General features: G+C 41.3%; 1 protein-coding gene across 5 annotated transcripts in view; it reads left to right on the top strand.

Annotated features, from left to right (window-relative positions):
• Positions 1-4101: 4101 nt before the first annotated feature.
• Positions 4102-21248, top strand: part of KIF13A (kinesin family member 13A) — a 104788-nt gene continuing 87641 nt past the window's right edge. For all 5 annotated transcript variants that reach the window (XM_039550051.1, XM_039550054.1, XM_039550053.1 and 2 more), the window contains exons 1-2: positions 4102-4392; positions 4619-4709. In XM_039550051.1, the coding sequence (XP_039405985.1) occupies positions 4338-4392; positions 4619-4709 (146 nt within the window). In that variant the 5' untranslated portion in view covers positions 4102-4337. The remainder of the gene's footprint in view (positions 4393-4618; positions 4710-21248) is intronic.

A 21248-nucleotide genomic window follows, 5' to 3' on the forward strand; every position in this document is an offset into this window, starting at 1 on the left:
AAAAGTGCCTTCAGACAGGTCACTGGCTAAAATCCTGCCCTCACACTCTTTTGTAAATTCTGTGCATCTGTCCAGCAGGGTTACTTGCAAAACCTAGTGATGTGACAGAAATTTGGTTCCTGGTTTACAATTATGGGCAGACATTTGCTTCCCCAGGTGCTTTCTAAATGCATCTTATTAAATGAAAAATTCAAGTTTGTCTGCATAACAGGACACTCATTTGTGTCCTGTCACAAATATAGTCGTATTTTATCCCACCCCTCCAATATGAAATATTTCTCCCTTCCATAATGACCATGCCTCCTTCCTATGTGCTAAATGCTATTTTTAAAAAATGCACTAATTATTATCCATTCTTCTTTTTCACCAACATGAAAAGTGAATGATTTATCAATTATTTGATTAGAGCTATGGTTTCTTCCTGTTTTTTTCCTAACTTAAGTGCAATATATTAGATTATTAACCTTAAAAATATCTGTTGGTTTTATTATACAGTGTTTGTTCATTTTACCTCTTTCTGACTGGATGACGCTGGAATGTGTTTGGGTTCAAAATAGAGTTTGTTTTCTCTGTTAATTCAATTTTTTAAAAATACTCAGTAAAATTTTGGAAACACAAATGAAACTTTTATTTTGGTCAGTCTTATAAAATACACTCCTTGGGTTAAATTTTGTAGTAAAACCTTCATTGTAAGCATCTCTTGGATTTCAGGTGCTATAAAATTAAACACTTTGTCTTTATCACTTTCAACAGCAAAAGAATAGAACTACTTTCCCATGCTCTCACCACTGCCAGCTCCTCCTCCTCTCTGGCTCCTGTGACACAAGATGAAGTCAGATGTGCCAGTGACAGCATGCATCAGTCAGGCACAGTAAGGTATGTGCTGGGGATGCTGCTGACAAGATGGATATTCTTGGCAGGCTCCATGACATTTCTCTTTGCCCTTTGCTGAGAAGGGAGGTCACTGGAACACCAACAGGGCTTCAGGCATCAACCTGGATTCCCACCATCGCTCCCCCATTTCCATGCCATGAAGCAGAGCAATTGATCCTCCTGCTCAGAATATATGGGAAGACATAGGCATGCCTTCACATCAAATCCCATTACCTGTGTTATGCCTTGGGAAGATGAGGAGCATTTGGAACTTCCCACCAGACCAAAGGAAGCAGCAATGTTTTCTTTATGCTCTTTGCTGAACTGTGGATCAATGGGCAAATGTACAGAAATGCTCTAAGGCAAGAAAGAAGAATGAAACAGATGGAAAACAAGAAACAGACAAAGATTCAAGCCTGGCCATAGTAAAACTCCAAAATTCCTGTTGACTGCGGTAGTACAGAGCCAGAATAAAATAGGGGGTGGAGGAAAACAGGGAGAGGAAAGGGAAATCAGGGAAGGATTGCTCCAGATGATTTTGTTCCCATGTTTCCATATGAGTTCCCCTCACCCACCATCAGTCTCCACTTTCTCCAGCTCTCATCTTTCCTCATTGCTGAAGCAGTAAGCTGTCATTTCTCATCCAGTATCTACCATCCATCCATCAGCATGTCTGGGATAGCTGGCAGCTAATTCTGATGGGTTAGTGACCCATCAGTATCCCTTGCCAGTTCCCACGGGGCATGTAAACTGATCAAGCTAACAAATTCTGACAGGTGAGAGACATTCATCCACAGTTGCTACCAGTAGCAAAGACAGAGATGTAAAGGGTTCCATATGGTATTCAATGGGGAGATACAATGCCAGAAGAGAAATGTTGTGTCGGCCTGAATTCACAGATTGCTCTTTGAACTACCTAATGATCTCATGGGGCCTCTATAATATGACCCTATTCCTATTCTGCCCTAATGGCAAAGGTGTAAGCGAGACCAGAAATATGTTCTACTGTAAGCATGCTGCTCAATAGGTGTGGTCAGGTCATGGCACAAATGTTGCCAAAAGCCCTTTCTCGAGAGGGCAGAAAAACCTGGTGGAACCAAGACAACATTTTTGGCAGCTGTTTCTCAGGGTACATGGATGTGAATGAAAGAGTAAAAATCCCGTTCTCAACTATATAACACTAGAATAAATCAGAATTTCACAAGAAGTGAACAGTTACAGTCTGAGTTAGAACAAACTAGGTCGCATCTGCCTTTTCAAACAGTTTTGCATGGCTAGCTTTCTGTACCTGCAAGTGGTGGAACAAAATTCACATGCCTATATCAGACATTCGTAAAAATTTCTTCCCAAGACTCTTCCCACAGCCAAAATTATAGTCAATCTCATGAAGACTCCCTTTAGTTTCACTTCAGCTAATGTAATTGTTTTTATTTAATCTTGCAATGATGTAGTTTTTCCACTAAGAGGTGGAAAATTGAGACGAAAGGGAGTATTTTCCCTTCCATCTGTTGGCTGTCTTCTCTTTCCCAGCAGTGTCCAAGTTTCACAGAACAACTCCCTTTTTGCACAGCCGTTTCAGACCTCATGCCTTGTCTTGAGCCAGCACTTACTTTGACCTGGGTTCTTAGTCTACAGCAGTAAATAGGATGTCTCATGTCAGCATCACTCCTTTTCTTTACTCGTTGGGCCACACACTTATGTTGCATTTCATAATGAACTTCATTCCTTATGCCTGCTTCTACAGGCAAGAAGTCCATGTGCACCAGCTACTTCTGCTGACGTTCTCCAGATGCCCAGCTCTATTTGGTAACTTTTCGCTTTTGCTGTGCTAAGTACATGTCTCGTTTCCTTTCAGCATTCCTGCAAGTTGTGGCCATTTGGGGCAGCCAGGCCTCCTCCAGAAACATTCCTCTCAGTCACTTTGCAGGGCTCTTCTGGTTGATGTGCTGGCAGCCGGGAAGGGGTTGATCTTCTAAGCCTCCCTCCATTGTTTCCACCTCTGTTTGAAAGGTCTGCTCTTTCTCAGTGCAGCTATCTATTCATCATTGGTTGTTTAGCCCATTCTCCCTACAGTGGTTTAGCCCCAGAGTAGACAGAATAATCCCATTTGGGTTTGAGCCTGTCTTCCGTAAAGAAAATGTTACAGACATCGCTGTTTTGCACTGGGATTCCTGCCAGTTAGCTGCATCGATAATAAGGATTGATTCTTTGGAAGATCTTTTGCTGAAGCTAAGGAAACACTTCTGGGGAGAAAAGGTTTTAAAGGACACTTCGAAAAGAGGCCAATTGCATTTTAAACTGAAAATCTTTCTTGGCTTGCCCACTGGAAGCTCAGCCATCCTTGGAGCTCTCGGCTGCTGCATAAAGCACCACTGTTTGTCACACTTTCCCCCAATACTGAACTGGCCACTGGTAAATGCACACTACCCTGTCCTGCAGCGTTTGAGCTGGCACTCGTCAGTGGTGGCCCATCGCTGTCTGGAACAGCGGGACAGCGCGAGTGGTCCCGGCTCTTCGCAGGTAGCCCTTCATAGCCAAGGAGGTGACGTGCAGGCTGGAGCCCGGGCCGGGCTCCTTGCTCCATCACCTCGAGGTGCTGCACCGCTTCCAGGCCTCCACGCACGTTGCACCCAGGTAATCTATACTGTGCCAGAACCGCGCAAGGCAGGTCGTTGTTTTCTAATGGAACGTTGGGCATATTTTGTCAAAAAACATCCCCTGGCGCCAAGACATTTTTTTCCGCGGCAGATTGTGGCTTTCCCATTCCTTGCCACAAGGCAACATGGTGTATAGTCGGGCAAGCCGGTGTCTCTGTGGTGGCGGCGTACACCTGCACGAGGCAGGTGGCTGTCGGGCAGGGCCCCCGGACGCAGCCCACTCCCGTAGCATCCCGCTCCCGCCAGCGTCGCCTTCCCGCGCAACGCGCATCCCTCCGCGCGTGCTCCCTGGGAAGCAGCGGCTGGCCGAGGATGGGCGGGGGGAGAGGGAGCCTCCCCACGCCCCCGGTGCCGAAGGCGCTCGGATGTTTCCGTCGCTTTCCGGCGGCGCCGCCACCGCCTTTCCCCGCCCTCTCGCCGCTTGCCTGGGCGCCCGCACGCCCGGCGGCGCGGCGGGAGGAGGAGGCGGCGGCGGCGGAAGATGGCGGTGGGGATTGGCAGGGAGGCGGCGGCGGCGGCAGCGGTTCTGCGAAGGAGCCCATCGGCAGCCAGCGCCGGCGCGGACCGCGGCTGAGCAAGGAGGCGGCTGGGGCTGCGCCACCACCGCCCTCCCCGGCGCCGGACTCTCCTCCTCCTCCTCCTCCTCCTCTCCTTCCCTCCCTCCCTCCCTCCCTCTGTCGCCTTCCCCGCCTGCCCGGCCCTCCGCCCTCGCGCCCGGCCCGGCATGGACGCTGGTGCTCCGCCGTGTCGCTGCCGCCGCCGGCGCTGAGCGGGGCCGCCCGCCCGCCGCTCCCGGGAGCGGGGAAGATGTCGGACACCAAGGTGAAAGTTGCCGTCAGGGTCCGGCCCATGAGCAGGAGAGGTAACCGGGGTCTGGGGGCGCCTCGGGGCGGGGGCGGCACCGGGGCGCGGCGTCCCCCCGCGTTCTGCCCGGGCTGGCGGGAGGACGAGCCCCCTCGCCTGCCCCCCGCCGCCCTGTCCCCTCGCTCCTGGGGGAGCCGGGGGGGGCCGAGCTGCCCCGGCGGGCCGGGAGAAGGGGGGTGCGCTCGCTCGCCTTGGCTACAGCCCCCCGCCGTGTCGCCTTGCAGAGCTGGACCTGAATACCAAGTGCATCGTGGAGATGGAAGGGAACCAGACTGTGCTTCACCCGCCGCCTTCCAACGCCAAGCAGGGAGAAAGGTAAAACCCCGAGTCGCCGTGCCCCGAGTGAAAGCCCAGCCCCGGTTCCTCCGCCTCGCTCTCGCAGACGCCTCGCCTGCCTTTGTCAGGGCAGCGCTGGGGTCCCCAGGGTGTCGCTCGGTGCTTTTCGGGGCTGCGGTGGGAGGGAGAGGGCGAGAGGCGAGAGCTGAGCAGGGCTGCTGCGTTGGGCTTGCATCCATGGGAAATAAGGATCGGTTCTTTACCTGGCTTCCTGGGGGAGTCGGAGGTACCCAATGTGGAGACAGAAGATCTCTGTTAGTCTCCCAGGTTCAGAAGTTGATTCTTGATTGACTGCTCAAAAAATAAAGTGTGGAGTAGGTAATGACTTAGACCGTGTGTGCTGTTTTCAGAAATTTCCCTTGAGTGTAGGCTGTTAACAACTTGGTGTAACCTGTGGGGGAACAAGAAACGGAATCTGATTTTTATGCTAGTGATGGATGTTTTTTTTTATATAACTTTGTTTACTAGTTTTTAACCTATTTGCATTTGAAAAGGCTGTAATTGCTAGATCCTTTATTAATTCAGTGTTGTTCTGTGAAGTAGCCTATGAGAATATGCTAAAATAATTTTGAAATCTGGCATTTAGTTGTGATGCCCCAGTAAAGAATACCCTTGGAAATAATCCAAAATACCAATGCACTAGACTGTAAAAATAGATCAGAACAGGAAAAGATTTCTTTCCTTTGAGGGAGTGTGGGGAAAGATGGGGAGGTGCAAGTGGAATAGTTATGTTGTATTCTTATCTGCTCGGCTACCTGTTGACTGCTCAAGTTCAGTTGACCTATTAAATGCATTTAATGCCAAGGATTGAGAAATCATTTGAATGGGTATGGAGATTTTCAGCCTAGCACCTTTCTAGTACTTAAGTCTTTTTAAAAAATATTTTTGATTCAGTTCGTTAATAATTATGAAAAAAACTTCAGTGTGAGAATAGTCTTTTTTTTTTTGCGAAGGCAGAGTGTCATACTTTTATTGCTTTCCAGCAAAAAAAGTTGAGACCTTTTCTATTTTTGCATGTCTAGGGTGTGAAGGTGCTTCTCACGTTAAGCCACATACTAGAATATAGGTGTAATCACACCAATTTATTTTAAATCTAGCTGGCATTGTCTTCAGAACCATTGTTGTGGCTAAAGTGCTGGCCTGCATCTTGAAAGATCTGTGCTTGTTTCCTGCTTCTTTTGTAGATCTTTGTGTGATCTTCTATAAGTTGTGCTGTATCTCTGGGTCTTAGCATCTCATCTGTGAAATGGAAATTTTGGGGGTTTTAAAAAACTATTCTGTTTTAGAATGTATGGGGGTTTTTATCAATAAACAGGAGTTTACTGAAATGTATATATAGCTTCTATCACAACAGTGCTATAAAAAGAATAACGAACTCTTCAGAGTGAGTGGAATTGACAGGCATGAAACATAAAATACACATAGAGTTTATAAAGCAAAACCAGAATTAAGATTTAAAAATCACTATTTCAATAGACTTGAGAGACTAAGGGCCAGGTAGTTTAATGATGAGCCCGTAATGTGGGAATTTTGCTTGTGCAGATTTGCCCACAGGTATGCAGTGAGACTGTGCAGTGACTGTCTTTTGAGAGCTTATGTGTCTTGTGTTTATCAGGCTTTAATATCTATAAAATATATAAATTCTCTTGGTGGTAACTGGCTTCTGTTTCTACATCAAGAGCCTTATGGGTGAGCTGTGACGCTTGTGTGCGACCACACCGTCGGCAGCTGTGTTGGCAAGGGATAGCTGTCCTGCTTGCAGCACAGTGTGAGGCTGGAATTTGGCTGGCTGCTAACTTGTGTGTTTGAAACAACTGCCAGATGTGTTATTGGAAAGAACTGTCAGAAATACTGATCAGAAGTAGCTCTCATTAGTGCAAACAGATAGTTGGGGTGCCTGCTTAATGGCAGACCTTGCATGTAATCTGTCAAGATGCCTAATGGGCTTTTTGCGCCTCATGAACATCCTTACATTTCCTTCAGTGCTAAACTGCTGGTTTATATATTTTACTCAATATAAATAGTTCAATTTCTCATGATGAGAAATGGATTCTGTTCTTCTATGTGTACCCACCATGAAATGTCTGTATAAACTGGCTCTGAACTGCTGAGTAGCTGCTGCTTGTACTTGGATTGATGCCTTGGCAGGGTTAGAGATGTCAAACGGATTTTTGGTTTTCTTTGTGTAGCTTGTTTTTATATAGCTTAACTGGATTTTTCCTTCAGAGCAACCATGTCATTGCAAAAATGATTTAATTTGTTAGGGTGATTAATTGGTCTTTCTCTAGTCTATGCATTATTTTAATATTTTGTTTAATCTTACCTTTCCCTTTTTACATTTTATCTTTTTATATGGAAATTTCCCTTTTTCTGGCTGAATGGAAGTACAAGTTTGTGCTGCATTTTGGAATAAGTAGCCTTCTAAAGCAAATTTGGTTTCCAGGGCTGCTTTTTTAAATTCAGCTGAAGCCAAGAGACTATAGGGTGTAGGGAGTAGAATTCAGGACCATGCTCTTTATTTGCTTTGTTCTCTCAGTTATAGTTTAAAAGGTACTGACAGAATTTTCTGAAGTAAAATTAGGTAACTCTTTAATAATTATAAAATTATAAAATTTGCTCTCGGAAGAACATCCAAGGTTAGGAAAATCAGATTTTACTAGCTTTGCCTATGCTGTAAGGAGTTTTTGAATTAAATTTAAATTCAGTTGCATTATTAGTCTCTAGGCATTATTAAGTATAGTTCTGAAGGATTTTAGATGGGCAAGTAATGCTAGTTTTACAAGTGATGTAAAAGGCCTAAAATCCCAGACAGTGCTGTCATTTGTCCAACTTTCATTGTTGTATTAGAGGTAAAGTTACAACCATAAATTAGAGCAGGATTCTGACTGCACCTCCTAACTGCTAGACCACACAGCACTCACACCGTAACAAACACAGCTACAAAGTAGTAATTGTTATTAAATGCAAGTGTTCTGTCTTTTTATAAGCAGCAGGCCTGCTGTTGCCCACAGGCACATGACTTCCAGTGTTCTAAACTAATGAAGGAGGAAAACCAGAACATAGTAAAACTGAACAGTCTGAGTCTGAAAGGCACAGAAAAATCTTTATCAACTGAAATAGTAGGAGACAGAGTTCAAAAAGGAACGGTTTTCATTAGCTGCTATCAGGTATAATCTCTGATGCTGGCAAAGTTTCTGGAAGTTCATTGTTGGACTTCATACCTTTAACCCTTGTTTTGCTTATACTGGTAGCAGTAGTTTCCTTTATATCTGTTGAAGTGTGCTTGTGTGTTCTTTTAGTTACCTCTCCTGTCTCTCAGCCATTTCCTTCCCAAACCAATATAGATTTCCATTTTTTCCCAAGGAGAAAGTTTGTGGGAACTCTGATTTTTTTTTTTTTTTTTTTGGGTCTTCAACCTGAATTTCCTTTCTCAAAGTACTCTCTCTCTTCACAGAAAAAACCCCCCCTATTCTAACTTACAGTCTTTCAGAAATGGTTATTGTGTTTCAAAGTCAATTGAATCCTTCTGTCCTGCTATAAATGTTTGTATTTGGTTGTTGGCAACAAGGTGCCATATTAAAATGTAACTATAAGATAATTAGAGTATAGAGTCACAGACAATCTTGCAAAATGAATAATTTTTTACAATGGAGATTTCACATCTCTATGTCTACTAAAGACCTGACTTTACATTATGGATGTTATTTTTCAGTAGGACAAATGAGGTCTTGCTGCATTGGTTCCTCCTCTGTTTCTGATTGTTGAAATATGCTTTCCTTCTTTCCTTCCTTCCTTTCCTTTCAGCTACCTTTTTTAACACATAGGATCTGACAAGTTTTATTTTGGCTCCCTGATAACAGTTCTTCATGACATGATTTTTTCTTTAGTAAGCAAAATATTTGTCTTGACAGAAATAAACAAGGAACCATGGAGACACTAGAACTGAAATGCTATTTCATCTGTAGTTTTAACTGAAACACAAATTCATTTATTGGGCAATTCATTCCATTAGAGCACAGTAGCCTGTTGCAAACTTTGCCTTAATAAAAATCTCAGAGCAGAAAATAAGAAAGAAGTCTTCAGATTGTAGAGCTGAACTCAAAATCTCACTTTTTTCTGAAAGTGTCTGTCTTGCCTGTCTTAACTCTTTAAAAAAACCCCAGCATGTTATGACTTGTTTGTTCTGTCCTCTTCCATCCTCATTTTGATAAGACAAGTAGCACCAAATCCCAATTCTACTTAAAAAAAACCTCTTCTTATAGTGCTAAATTATTAAAGATTCCAGAATATATGGGGGCTTTTTTTGTTGTTTGTTTTTTGGTTTTTTTTTTTTGCATAGGTTTAAGCTCTTTAATAAAATAAATAGCTGGGAACAGATGTGTGTGCCTATCTAGTTTTTGTAGGTCATAATAGTTTCAAAGATTAATATCTGAAGCACAGATTTCATCCCTAGGCAGCTTGTCCTAAAACTCTTGTTTCCAGAAAACAGCTGTTGCTCCTTCTGCTTTGGAGAAAACATAGTTTTGGATAGTCTTTAGTACACGGTCCTTCCCTTGGTGGTTGCGGTACTTCATCATTTTTGGTACATTGCTTTGAGTAGCATCAGAGATGAGAGAAGAGCATGGTTGGAGGCCTTTGTGATAATGGTAATTTTTTCAAACTGAAACTTCTGGAAGCTGAAACAGGACAGCTGCTAATTGGTTCAGTATCTGAAGGAATGACTGACAAGATCACGTCTTTGATGTGTGAACTTCAAATTATCACCTGTCAGAGGTGGATCATAAAATAGTAGAATGCGGCAACTTTTATCTTTGCAGGAAGTTGTAAAAGTAATCTGACTTTGACCTGTCTAACTTTCCTGTTAGACATCAGTGTTCAGGATGTGAACTGTTAGCTTTGAACCTTGGCAGAGGAGATGGATTTGAATTATGAAATGTGTAATTGGAAAATGTAATTTTGGGACCTACTTTTGCATTGCTCTAATCCATTCATGCCTCAGATGTGACACTAGATGCAGTTCCTTGAAACTGTTGTTCTAAAATTCCGTGTAATTTGGAACACAAGACACGAACTTGTAGTCCAAAATACTGTGTGACATGGTTCTTGGTTCTTCATGAGGTGACCTGAACTGTGAGTAAATGCAACATCCATTATTTTACCATGCTTGCAAAATCCAGACTGCTGTTAGGACCTTGTGATTCGGTCTTTAAATGTGATTGCTAGAGGAAACTACTGTTGGAGGCTGTTGGGATTCTGGGTAAGTAGCGTGTAGTACTTAGCTGGCAAAATTTCAGAACAAAAATAGATAAAGTGTTTGAGGAGAAGGAAAACTGTTCTTAGAATGACCATGTTTAGGCAATCATTGTTTTGTAGCCATTCTCTGCTTTTGGACTACTGAGTGTTATGTTCAAATATTTCTGAGTTGAACACAGTCAAATGAGATTTAGCTTCAAACCTGTCCAATTTTTCTGTTTTGCCATGTTGGAAGAACCTAAGTTGTGGGATATGAAAATATGTGTAAAAAGATCAGTAGACCGTTAGATATGCTTAGTTTCTGTGTTTAAAAGGTACAGGTACGTATGCACATGTTTATTTCTGCAGCCAGGGGTGGTTTTGAGCTCTGGATTACTAGTCAATACACCTTGAATGTGTTGTCTATTGAAATGAATTATGAATTTTAAAAAATTGTAGCTCTCTTAAAATGGAGATTTTTTTTTTGTCCTATTTTTGGGGGATGTCAGGACTAAAGGAAAAGTTTTATTTGCACCTCCTTATCACCTTAGTGTAGAGACAGCTGTCTTGTTTTGAAAACAAGATTCTCTGCTCTGTTGTGCATCTAGTAGGTTTATTAAATGTGCACGTGGTAAGACTTCTAATTTGCTGTTACTTTAATAGTTAAAAAACTTAGAGTTAAATGATGCTTGTAAACATATTGTGACCCAGGTGTGGGTTAGATTGAAGATACTTCAGGAAGTGCTTAAGAAGTCCTGGTGCTGCAGAACCTGAGCTCAGGGAGCAGCAGTGCACACCAGCTGCCCTTCTGTGCAGGTCTGTGTGCCGAGCAGAGCTGGGGTGTGAATCTTGGCACAAAATTTCAGGGACCAAGCGAATCCATTCTTGGTCTGATCAGGCCTGCAGGGCAGCATATGCAGGCAGGCAGCTGCTGTTCAGGCATTCAACATGGTGGTACTTCTACTAATAAGATTACAGCTAAATCTTTAAATTGACGAATGCACTTGTTGCTATTGCTTGAGACTTTATCAGATTTGAGCTCCTCTGTTCCTCTGGTGCAGACTGAGTAGTGGTGGCTGCCTCTGGTTGCGCTGCCAGTGTTCCCTGCATGGACAGACTGTCCTTAATGATGGGAAAGTAGTGCAGTGCCTTTGCTTATTTGGTCCGCCCTGGGCATGGTTTGAATCTATTAATGGAAACAATTACTGCCCGCTGTAGCGAGATGCCAACTGCTGCAGCAGTGCTGTGCAGATGCTGTTGCTTAACTGAGTAATTTCTCTGGTTGTTTGGTATTTTGGGAGAATGTCTGTTACTGATGGTAGAGTGGAGAAGGCTCTTTAAGGAAGTGTGAAAGTGTTGGCTGGAGACAGTGAGTACAGCCGACAACGAAAAGGCCCATGCTGTGCAATGATGTGCACCACACAGGACTCAACTCTTGAGTTAACTTATGACCCAAAGCACCAAATTAACTAAAACAGTTGTGTCCTTGCCTGGAAGTAGTGTTGCTGTGTGTTACCAGAGACAGTACAAGGTCCATAGGCTCGTCTAGCTAGTACCTGACTTCGTAGGTTGATCCAAAATTGGTCATCAGAGTTCAAGGTTTGAGGGAGCTTGGGGTGATTGTATGTGTCTTTGTGGTTCTTATGTGTGAAGCTTGATGTGGGTGTTTGCTGGGGCGTGATGGAGGAGCTCAGTAAGTTATCTTAGAATATGAAGGTCAAACAGAAAAATGCCTTGCTGACGGGAGTTGAAAATCGATGACTTGAGCTCAAGATATCCATGTTGGTGAAGAGCAGGAGTTACACAAGCTGTTTTCAATGCCAGAGGAGAGTGTCCCTTTATGTAATTTCTCATTTTGGGTGAAAAGTGAGTAAGTGGCTTTCTAATGCTGTTGTGCTTGGTTAGTGTTATTGTCTGTAATTCTGGCCTTTATTTTTGATAGTTGCCTTCTAATATAAAAATAATGGTTTAAAAACCCACCTGCCAGCCATCAAAACATTTATAAACTCATAACCATATCCTAAGCTAGTATATTCTTTAGTAATCAGCCATACCCTTAATTTGGCATTCTGTTACATCCTAAATAGAGACATTCTCAAGCACGTACATGCTTACCAAATATTCCTACATCACCTTTGGATGATCTGAAGCTAGTGGCTTGTAAGGTGAAACTTTTTCAAGAGGAGGTAATTTGAATGTTCTGTCTCATTTCACTTGGATCACTATAGGGAAATCTGTGTAGTCCCCTCATGAAGCCCCTCATGAAGTCCCTAATGGCTTATCATCCTGTAGTGACATATTTGTTATTTAAGTGTTATAACTCATGGCAGAAATTTATACTGCAACTACTGTTTTGACAGATTAAGCCATGAATTTGTTTTGGTGCTTATTAATGGTACAGTGCTTGTTTTGAGGTACATCAGTCAGCACAGCAGAAGAAAGGTGTGCCTGAAACATTTCTGGGTGCTTGTGTTAGTGCATGGTAACTAGCATGGTTAATGATGATGCTGCAAATGGGTGCAGAGAGGCTCACTGTGGACTAGCAACAGGTCCTGCACTTACCTGTTTCTTAAAAACTAGTCTCTACTAAGCCTGTGCTGCTGCCTCTTCATGTTCAGAAACAGCATAGACAGCAGGCTAGTACTGACTGACTTGGAGATTCATGGTGTCACCGCATCTTCTTTTTGCACTGTGTATGTATATTCCAAGAATTTTAAGCATTTCATAAACATGAATCAAAGCAGCTGCTGTGGCTGGAATGGCATGCTTATCTCTGCATGTACTTAGGAAGTACTGTTCCATATGTTTAAAAAAGTGCCAGGGTGCATTGTGAACTGTAAACTTTCTATAAAGTAACTTGATGCTTTGTTTTAAAAACACTTTGCTGAAAATGTCAACACTTGAATATTTTCCTCTGAAATTTTTTTGTATTAGAGAATATTTTAGGCTTACAAATGCAATGAAAAAAATACACATCATATTTTATTTATTGAGCTTACATTTTCTTAATTTATTCCACAGTCTCTTTTTAAACATAATTGTCAATCCCAAGTAAATAGTGTACAAAAGCCTCTAGTCAAGAATAAATTTTCTTCTAGTGTAAGGCTTCAAAATTCTGAATGTGTCGAGCTTCTGCAATAATTTTTCTAGTGTTAAATGCTAGTATGTGGAGCTGTCTGTTTTGCTTAATAATTCTTACATGATGACAAGGAACAGCAGATCTTAGATAAGAAACTGGAGGATTTGATACTTCTTCTCATGTGGTTTCCACTTTCTGTCTGACTTAATGATTAAAATCATGTCCAGTGTAGCTGAGGTGTCCTTTCACAAACTTGATTCTTTCAGAGTTGAAGCAAAAAGGATCATGTGAGGTGGAAGGGGTAATTTATCTGCCAAATTGACTTGTATGGTTACTGGCACTTCAGAGTTCTTATTCTTGTTGAATATTTACTTTAAGTTCAGTTTTACTTTTTGATTCAAAAACCCAGGCTTGTTTTACAGTTGATAAGCTTTAGCAAAAGGTAAATCAACAGAGCATTCCCGTGGAGGCACAGAGCTGGTGGAGGTCTTCTTGTGGTGAAGCTGCTTTATGGTCCTGAATGAGTGGCGTGTCCTAGTCTGGTTTGGAAAGTTTCTTTGTCAGCATCTGTCAGTGTGAGTTTTTTAGATATGCAGTGGGATGTGAGTCTGCAGTGCTCCAGACTTGTTTTGGCTCAGTAGTGCCACCTCCCTGAATGATGCAAGTTCTAAACATTTTGATGAGTTTTGGTGTTTTTTTCCTTCCTGTCATACTGTGTTGTCATTCCCTATTTTGAGATAGTTCTCAATTTCTTTTAGACTTCAGATATGCTCTCAGAGAATTTTATCTAGCAAAACCAGACTGAAATAAAATTGGCCATTTGGTAAAACAGACAAATGTTCATTTTTTCACTGTATGTAGCTGAACACATTAATACATTACTTATGTATCCTCTGAATGCTCAGCAACAAGTAGTTGAGTTTGAATATATTTTCTTTGAAGAGAACTGTGCAGCTATGTAAGGGAGTAAGAGCAGAATGTATTTGCAGACCTCCTGCACTTTGCTGTTTTATTACATTGAGACAAAAATGGGGTTCTGGAAGTTTTGTTCTAAGTGTGTAATGGAACAGCATCCCAGCAGTCATGTTTTGCTGTTTTGGAGCTTCTTCCTGGGTCATAGCAGATATGCTATTCTGAAACAAGCTCTCTGGAAGGCAAGCTAATACTTTCCATAGTGCCCGTTACATTTAAAAAGAAGGAACTTTTGAATAGTTCTAATTCTTCCTTAGTTCTCTAATAGTTCTAAATCTAATCCTTGTACCTGCATTTTTGATAGGAGTGCCCTTGAGAAATGCTGCTTCAGTGTCTGCAGAGAAACTGACACATAAGGTAACCCAAGAGATGGCTTGTTAATGGATTTGCTGCTGATGTGGTGGAATATAGGGAAAGGATACTTGGGAACCAGGACAGTGAAAGGCAAAAGAGAGGCGAAGAAATGTTCACCCAACAACATGATGACTCTCCTTAAAGTATATGTTGGAGAAAATCAACCTCTCCCACATCCCCCCCCTCCCCCTCCCCAAAAAAAGCTTCTTTTCATCCTGAAAAACTGGCATTCTCTGGGATGGTACTAGTCTTCATGGGTGTTCTGGTTGAGATCCAAGTTGAAAACAAAAAGGAAAATCAGTTACTGTAAACAGACCATTGAACACTGGACAGCTTGCTCTGTAGCTTCCTTCTCGAGAGCTTCCAAGTCCTTAGAATGTTTATTGTTTGAGGTGTTTATAACATTGTAGCTAAGTTCATGGCATGTTTTATAGCATGGTTGTAACCCATATTTTAACACTGAATTTTTACTGTTTATTACATTAAATGTCATGAATGAGAACCTTTGTAAATTGACTGTGAAATAATCTAGTGGGAAACAACTTGTGTGTCCATCAAAAGGATGATGAAAGTGTGTTTGAAGATGGAGCATTTAAGTGTTCTCCTAAGGTCCCTTTCAGTGGAACAGTAACTTGAATCTTTTACTAAATCTAGTAGATGTTCTGTGTCTCTTAGCATTGCAGTTCCATGATTGGATTCCTCTTCACTGTCAGAATTGCTGGGTACTGAAGGAGGGAGATGTTTGTCTTCCCCATGGTGAAAGTTAGAAGTTAGCTCTTGTCAGTTCTATTTTCAAGTTCTCAGCAGGGTGTGGTGGACGAGTACTGAACCTGGATAGACATCAGTCTAATCTCTCCTCTATTTACTCCTTGGGGCCGGCTGCATCCTCTCAAGTAGTTTTTGAAGTTTCAGCTTTGCAGACGTGAATGTGACAGCGGCACTCTTTTTGTCAGAAATGCTAATGATGTGCAAGCTTTCTGTCATTGCTACCATCTACCCTCACAGATAAAAGTTTTGTGTGTACTCCAAGGAATGCATTGTACCTCTGTTCGGACTTTCAGGATGTCCTCTTGCAACTTTGGGCTAGTTTAAACCCAGAAATGCAGCTTGGCAATGTTGAGTGGGCTGAATGCCCTTAGTGTTTTGCAACACGTGTGTTTTCTGAGTTACGGTTCTTCTGGTGTGCGGTCTGACCTGTACTGTTGGTTACTATTTCCGAATTTCTTACCTAAATGAGGAACAAATCCATGGCTCCTGTGCAAGATAGATCAAACAGACTTTGAAAACATTCTTGTACACTCATGACCAAGGTGTACAACTAGTTTTATTAAAATCTTGCCAAGCCAAATTGATCTTAATCTGTCATCCTTTGTCAAGAAGGTTGTTGTAGAATGACTTCTGAAGGATCTCATGGTTCAAATGTTTTTTTCAAGGTATTGGCATCTTCATCATGGCTCAAAAAAGAGAGACAAGTGAGCTTGCCTTTGCTCAGATGGAAAAGGGAAAGTAAACGCTGGGTCTTTGTGGACTTTGAAATGGGATGTTATAAAATGGAATTGCAGAACTGAATTTTGAGTGAGGAATTTTTCATTAGCAGTGTGTACCAAGGGATGGAAATAGAAATACTGACAACAAGCAGTTGTTGTGTAGGAAAAGAAAACTAAAACCAGCTAACTTCATTAATTTCAAGAAACATTTGGATGTGGTAAGAGTCTGACAGTCTGTTGACTAGTAGACGTAAGGAACAATGTCAGAGTTCAGCAAGCTCAAAGTGTTTGATTTGACTAGGAAACTTGCATTTTTTTCCAAGTCATGGTGGAAATACTTTGTATTTGAAATACTTTTGCAATTATTGTTCTATTTTTCATTCAAAATATAAGAAAAGTTATAGATTCCCTGCAGAACTTTTCCTCTTAACAGAAGGAGCAAAGGCTGCTTTGTGTTGGTGTCCTGTGGCGTTTTTGGTTGGGGTGGGTTTTTTTGTAGTTTTTTCTCCTAAAGTACTGTTAATCTAATAGTATTTGAAATGGGATATCTGCCCTAGCTGCAGCTTCTCTTGTAGCATGCTCTTTTAGTTTCATATCTCAGTTTGCAGGTGTAGTAGATGACAATAAATTAAGCTGGTATGGAATTAATAATCAAACAACATGTCTTAGCCATTTTTTTGAGTAGAATGGCTATTTAGGCAAAAAAAGGAAACAGCTGACTCCTTATTACATTGAAAATTGAGAACTGAGGGTTGCTCTGACTTAAAATATTAGTGGTGATGGTCGAAATGGGAAAGCTACACTGAAGAATCAGTGTGATAAACTTTTAAAATAGTTTTAGAATTAATGCTGTATTTGTCAAACCTGAGTTTTGTTTGCAGTATTGCTCCTCACCTACTTTGCTCCTTCACATTCTTATCTTAGTGTTATTAACCCAGAACTGTTGACCTCATTAATGCTGCTCCCTAATTAATGTAATGCTTATCAGTTCAGAACCTGTGTGCCCTTTCATATGACTTTTCAGGGTGTTTCAGGCCAACCTACTTGCTCAGAGTCTTTCTTGTTCCTTAATATATGTCTTCTCATTCTCTTCTAAGGATTTTTGTCAACTTTTTGAGAGACCACATGTAATTCTGCTTTAGTTCTTCTTGTTTTGTGTAATGCTATTCACTATGCAGGCAGATCCCTGGGGAGATCATTTAGGCCGTGGGTTATTTATGGCAGAGATAATTAGCTGAGTTGCAGCTCCTGAAACAGAAGAATTGCAGCTTGGTGTCGTGGAAGCTGATAAGCTTTGTGGGGCCTCACGTTCTCCCGTGCAGAGTCAGATCGAGAGACTGAGTGCTGGACTCCCACAGTCTGTGTGTCTAGCAAAGCTTCATTAGCCTGTGCTGCCCATGCTGTTCCTGGTGTTTGTGGCAGTGTTGGAGTCAAGAGCAGTGCCAGGGACAGGAAAGGGCAACAGGTAGGTGGGTGTAGGCCTCCACTACTGCTCTCCTAGTTCACATGCAGTGCAGGATGAGCATGTGTTCAGGTAGTGAGGCAAAGCTGATGGGGGTCCCTAAAACTCAGGTGTGAGGACTGGCTATATAGAGATAACTAATGGACACCATGGGGTTGATTCGGTGTTTGGGAATACCTGTCACGTGTTTCTGAGGGTACACTCTGTTATCTGAGATTTTCTGTTGTCCATAGTGGTTCAGCCTACTCCCATCTTGAGTAATAGAACTGATTGTCATTGCAACACAGATGGTACTAAATGGAACTATAAAGCTGTGTCTTAAGTAATATTTAAAGTAGTCTGTTGAATACTAGAAACTGAGTAGTTGAAATACTTTGCCAAAAAGTGGGGTAACACTCATAGATTGATTTAAATATACCTGTTGACCTTACTGATTGATATGAATGTTAAGTTTAAAGCACAGTTATTTGCAGGACCAGGAAAAAAATAATCATCAGGAAGGAATACATTTTTCACTGTTCTCTCTTTCTATGAAAGAGACTTTCCATTGTGTAACTGTGGTACAGCATCACTTGTGAACACTCCATATCCCAGTGCAGAATCTCAGAGCTCCCTTCTTGACTGCCTCTGAGTGGATGCCAGCACAGGCCACAGACTCTCTGCAGTCTTTGGGTCAGCATGCAGGGGGCTGGGCCCAGTAGCCAGGCCTGACTTAGCACCCTACAGGCTCTTTAAATATACATTGCTAATCTGAGTACTAAACCTCATAATTTCTGTGCAAGCAGATCCATAGATAAGGTTTATGCCTTTCTCTGTTCTTCTTAAGTTTAACTTCCTTCTTCTTCTACCCCTTATTCTCCTGACCTTCTACCTGCATTCTCCCATGCTCTTTAAAGATACCATGTAAAGTGTTATCTCCAGAAATGATGGTGCTTCAGAAGAGAATTTGAATGCTGTTAGCAACTCCCAGAAGCACTCTGCGGCCTGCTCGAAGTTGGGAGCTTTGATTACATTTAGTAGTCTGCAGTTATTATGGTTGTGTGTGTGTGTGTGTTCATGCCTCAGCTTTTTTGTCTGCTTTCTGGCTCCCAGTCCTCTCAGTAACTTCCCTTATAGTAAGTGCTCACTGACAGGGATTGGGATTTTTTTATCCTATTATTAACTGCTTTGTATTTATGTTTTTTCTGTGCTAATTGGTAAATATCGTTCTCCTGTTCTGAAACATGTCAGGGCTGACAGCTTGATTTGATTTTAAGACGTCTAATTTAGAGTTTGGTTGTTTTTTGGTTTTTGTTGGGTTTTTTTCTGCTGCAGTAAGGCAAATCTTATAATGGAATAACTTTTTTCATAATGCAGCTGTGCTTAGTATGCTGCTGCTGAATGGAAAGGCCTCAGTGAATTTCTGCAGGGTGGTACAGACTCTCATGTTCTCAAACTCTCCTTCTCTTAACCCGGAGTGCTTCTTTGATCATGGTATCCATGCTGGGGCTGTGCTCTTTTTTTGGTACCTAATCAGGTGTTCTCCACTGCATGAAAGTGTCCGTGCACCTTCTCTATTTTTAGGCGTTGACTTGTCTCTTTGCCACTTTTTTGCTTTGTTTTATGCCCTGAGTTAAAAAAACCTGGCTGGACTCAGTGTTTGGGGTTTTTTTCCTGCACAATAAATCTTCAACATGGATAAAATTCTCATAGGTAATGGCAGTGGGAAGACATTTCAAAAAACTTCTACCTTTCAGTATGATAATACAGTAGTGTTCCACTGTTTGTAAACAAATGTTCATAAAAAGATAAACCTGTCTCTGCAGTCTGAGATCGCAGCTCGAAAAACATTTTGATGGGATATTGTTAGCTGCAAGCTGATGAGTAGGAGTTAAAGAAGAATGAGCAAGTTTTTAAGAAAGAAGGATTATCATATCTTTAAAATATTTGAGCTGTATATAGACTTTGGGCTATTTGAGTAAAATTCCATTGAAAATACTGCATGTTGTTTAAATATGTGTTTTTAAATGTCAAAGTGTGTGTAGAGAGAAACAAATTGTTTAAGGAAAAAAGTATTTTCTGCCAGCAGCACACTGTGCAGACTGCCAGTCAGAGTTCCTGTGATGATGTCTGCTATCAATGAATGTGAGAGTTGCATAGTGTAGGAAATCAGTTTGGGAAGGTGATTATGATGACTGTCAATCTTTGAGTAAACCATGTCAAGAACTAGGTAGCAAAGTTGTTGACTTTATCAATATGGTCTTTAAACTATTATAGGACCTGAAAAGATGCAAAATTAAATTTTTGTTAATGATTATAGCCCTGTGGAATTTTAGAGGCTAGATTCTTTACCTTCCTATTTCCTGTTGTCAGTTGATTGTGTCTGTACTGTCCATCACTGTATCTCTTGGAGGTTAACACCAGTTGCTGTGTTGGAAAGGAGTAGATGTATCCATCTTTCTTGTAGTGGCTTTGAATATGGGAAGAGTAATTTTGCCACCCAAGTCAGTGTGCCACTGCAAATTCACTGGGCAAGTTCTGTGGAGAGAGAAGTTGTTGATCCCAGGTAGACATTTTTCAGAGCAAAACCCGCTAGGACTTGTTTCAAGAACATTGCAGTGTTTATGTGGAGAGCAACATGTGGAATAAATTCATGATCAGAAGTTTGGTGAACCATGTGACAGGAGTTACAGAAGTAGTTGGGCTGGGCGTGCTTGTATGAAATGCTGGGGTTTTGGGGAATGGGACAGGCTTGAATTCAAAATTAAAATAGATTTTTAATAGTTACATTTGAACTGGGTTTTGTTTTGTTTGGGGTTTTTTTGTAACAAGGGCTGCAAAAGCTTGAATACTTCTTTTCAGAGTTTTAAAGTTTACAAGTGAAAAACCAGAAGAAGAATACAGATACTTTAGTAAGCAAATGTAGTAGTAAGTAAATCTCTGTAGGTTGTATACAAGTTTTGGTTTTAAAAGATTGTAAAACAGTATATTACTGGTTTTAGTTTGGGTTTAGGTTTTTTTTACATGATATTTGGTATAATGATATAATGTTTTTAAAGTAGACATCAGATAGCTCCTATTTTCCATCCCTTTGCCAGAATTGCCTTTTCTGAGCACTTAATTCTCTGGGAGCTCAAAGACAGGTGAGGATTAATCAGTTCTGAGCATGTTCTTGCTGTCAGAAGGTTATTTTTCATCATGTTCCAAATTTTCCTGAACAAAGTGTTCCAGCTGTCTTCATTCAGTAGAGATACCATCAATTACAAGTAATTAACAGGTCAAATCAGATTATGATCTGTGGGTTTTCTTTTTGAGAGGTAAAATGATTAAAATGTCTGTTGTAATCTAATAATTCTGCATATGGCAGATCCAACCTGAAGTAGTTTCCGAAGAAGAAAAATGTATTGTGGATGGTTTTTCATATTGAACATTAAGAGTTTAAAAGGTCAAGATATGAATGAGTGCTGAAATTCAACAAGTTTATGAGAGGCCAGATTACTTTGGCTTAGTAGTTAAATCTCTCCCATGCACCTTCTTACTTGTGGCTTTCTGAAATGAAGTGCTGCATAACTTACTGCTGAAAGTTCCAGGGCTTTTCCACAGAAAAGTGAGTGGAACTGTAGACCATTAACTTGGACTGGATGAACAACTGACCTTCAACTCAAGAGTGTGATCAGGTAGTGCCTTGCACATAAGGTGAGGTGACGTCCGAAGTTACTACCCTTCAGCTGTTTAATACTGTGCCCTGAGAAGTAATGTCAGTGTTACACAGTTCTCTTGACAATAAGGTTCTTTGTATTTCTGTTGATATCAGTTAATTTTTTTCAGCTGTGATCCTTAGGTTTTAAATAAGAATATTAAAAAATAGCTATTTTACTATTGCTAATGTTAGATGGATAACTTCATAGATACATCATACAAGGAACAGAAGGTTTCTTAATGAACTAAAGATT

The sequence above is a fragment of the Corvus cornix genome, chromosome 2 (assembly GCF_000738735.6).
Source record: "Corvus cornix cornix isolate S_Up_H32 chromosome 2, ASM73873v5, whole genome shotgun sequence".
NCBI classification, from domain to species: domain Eukaryota; kingdom Metazoa; phylum Chordata; class Aves; order Passeriformes; family Corvidae; genus Corvus; species Corvus cornix.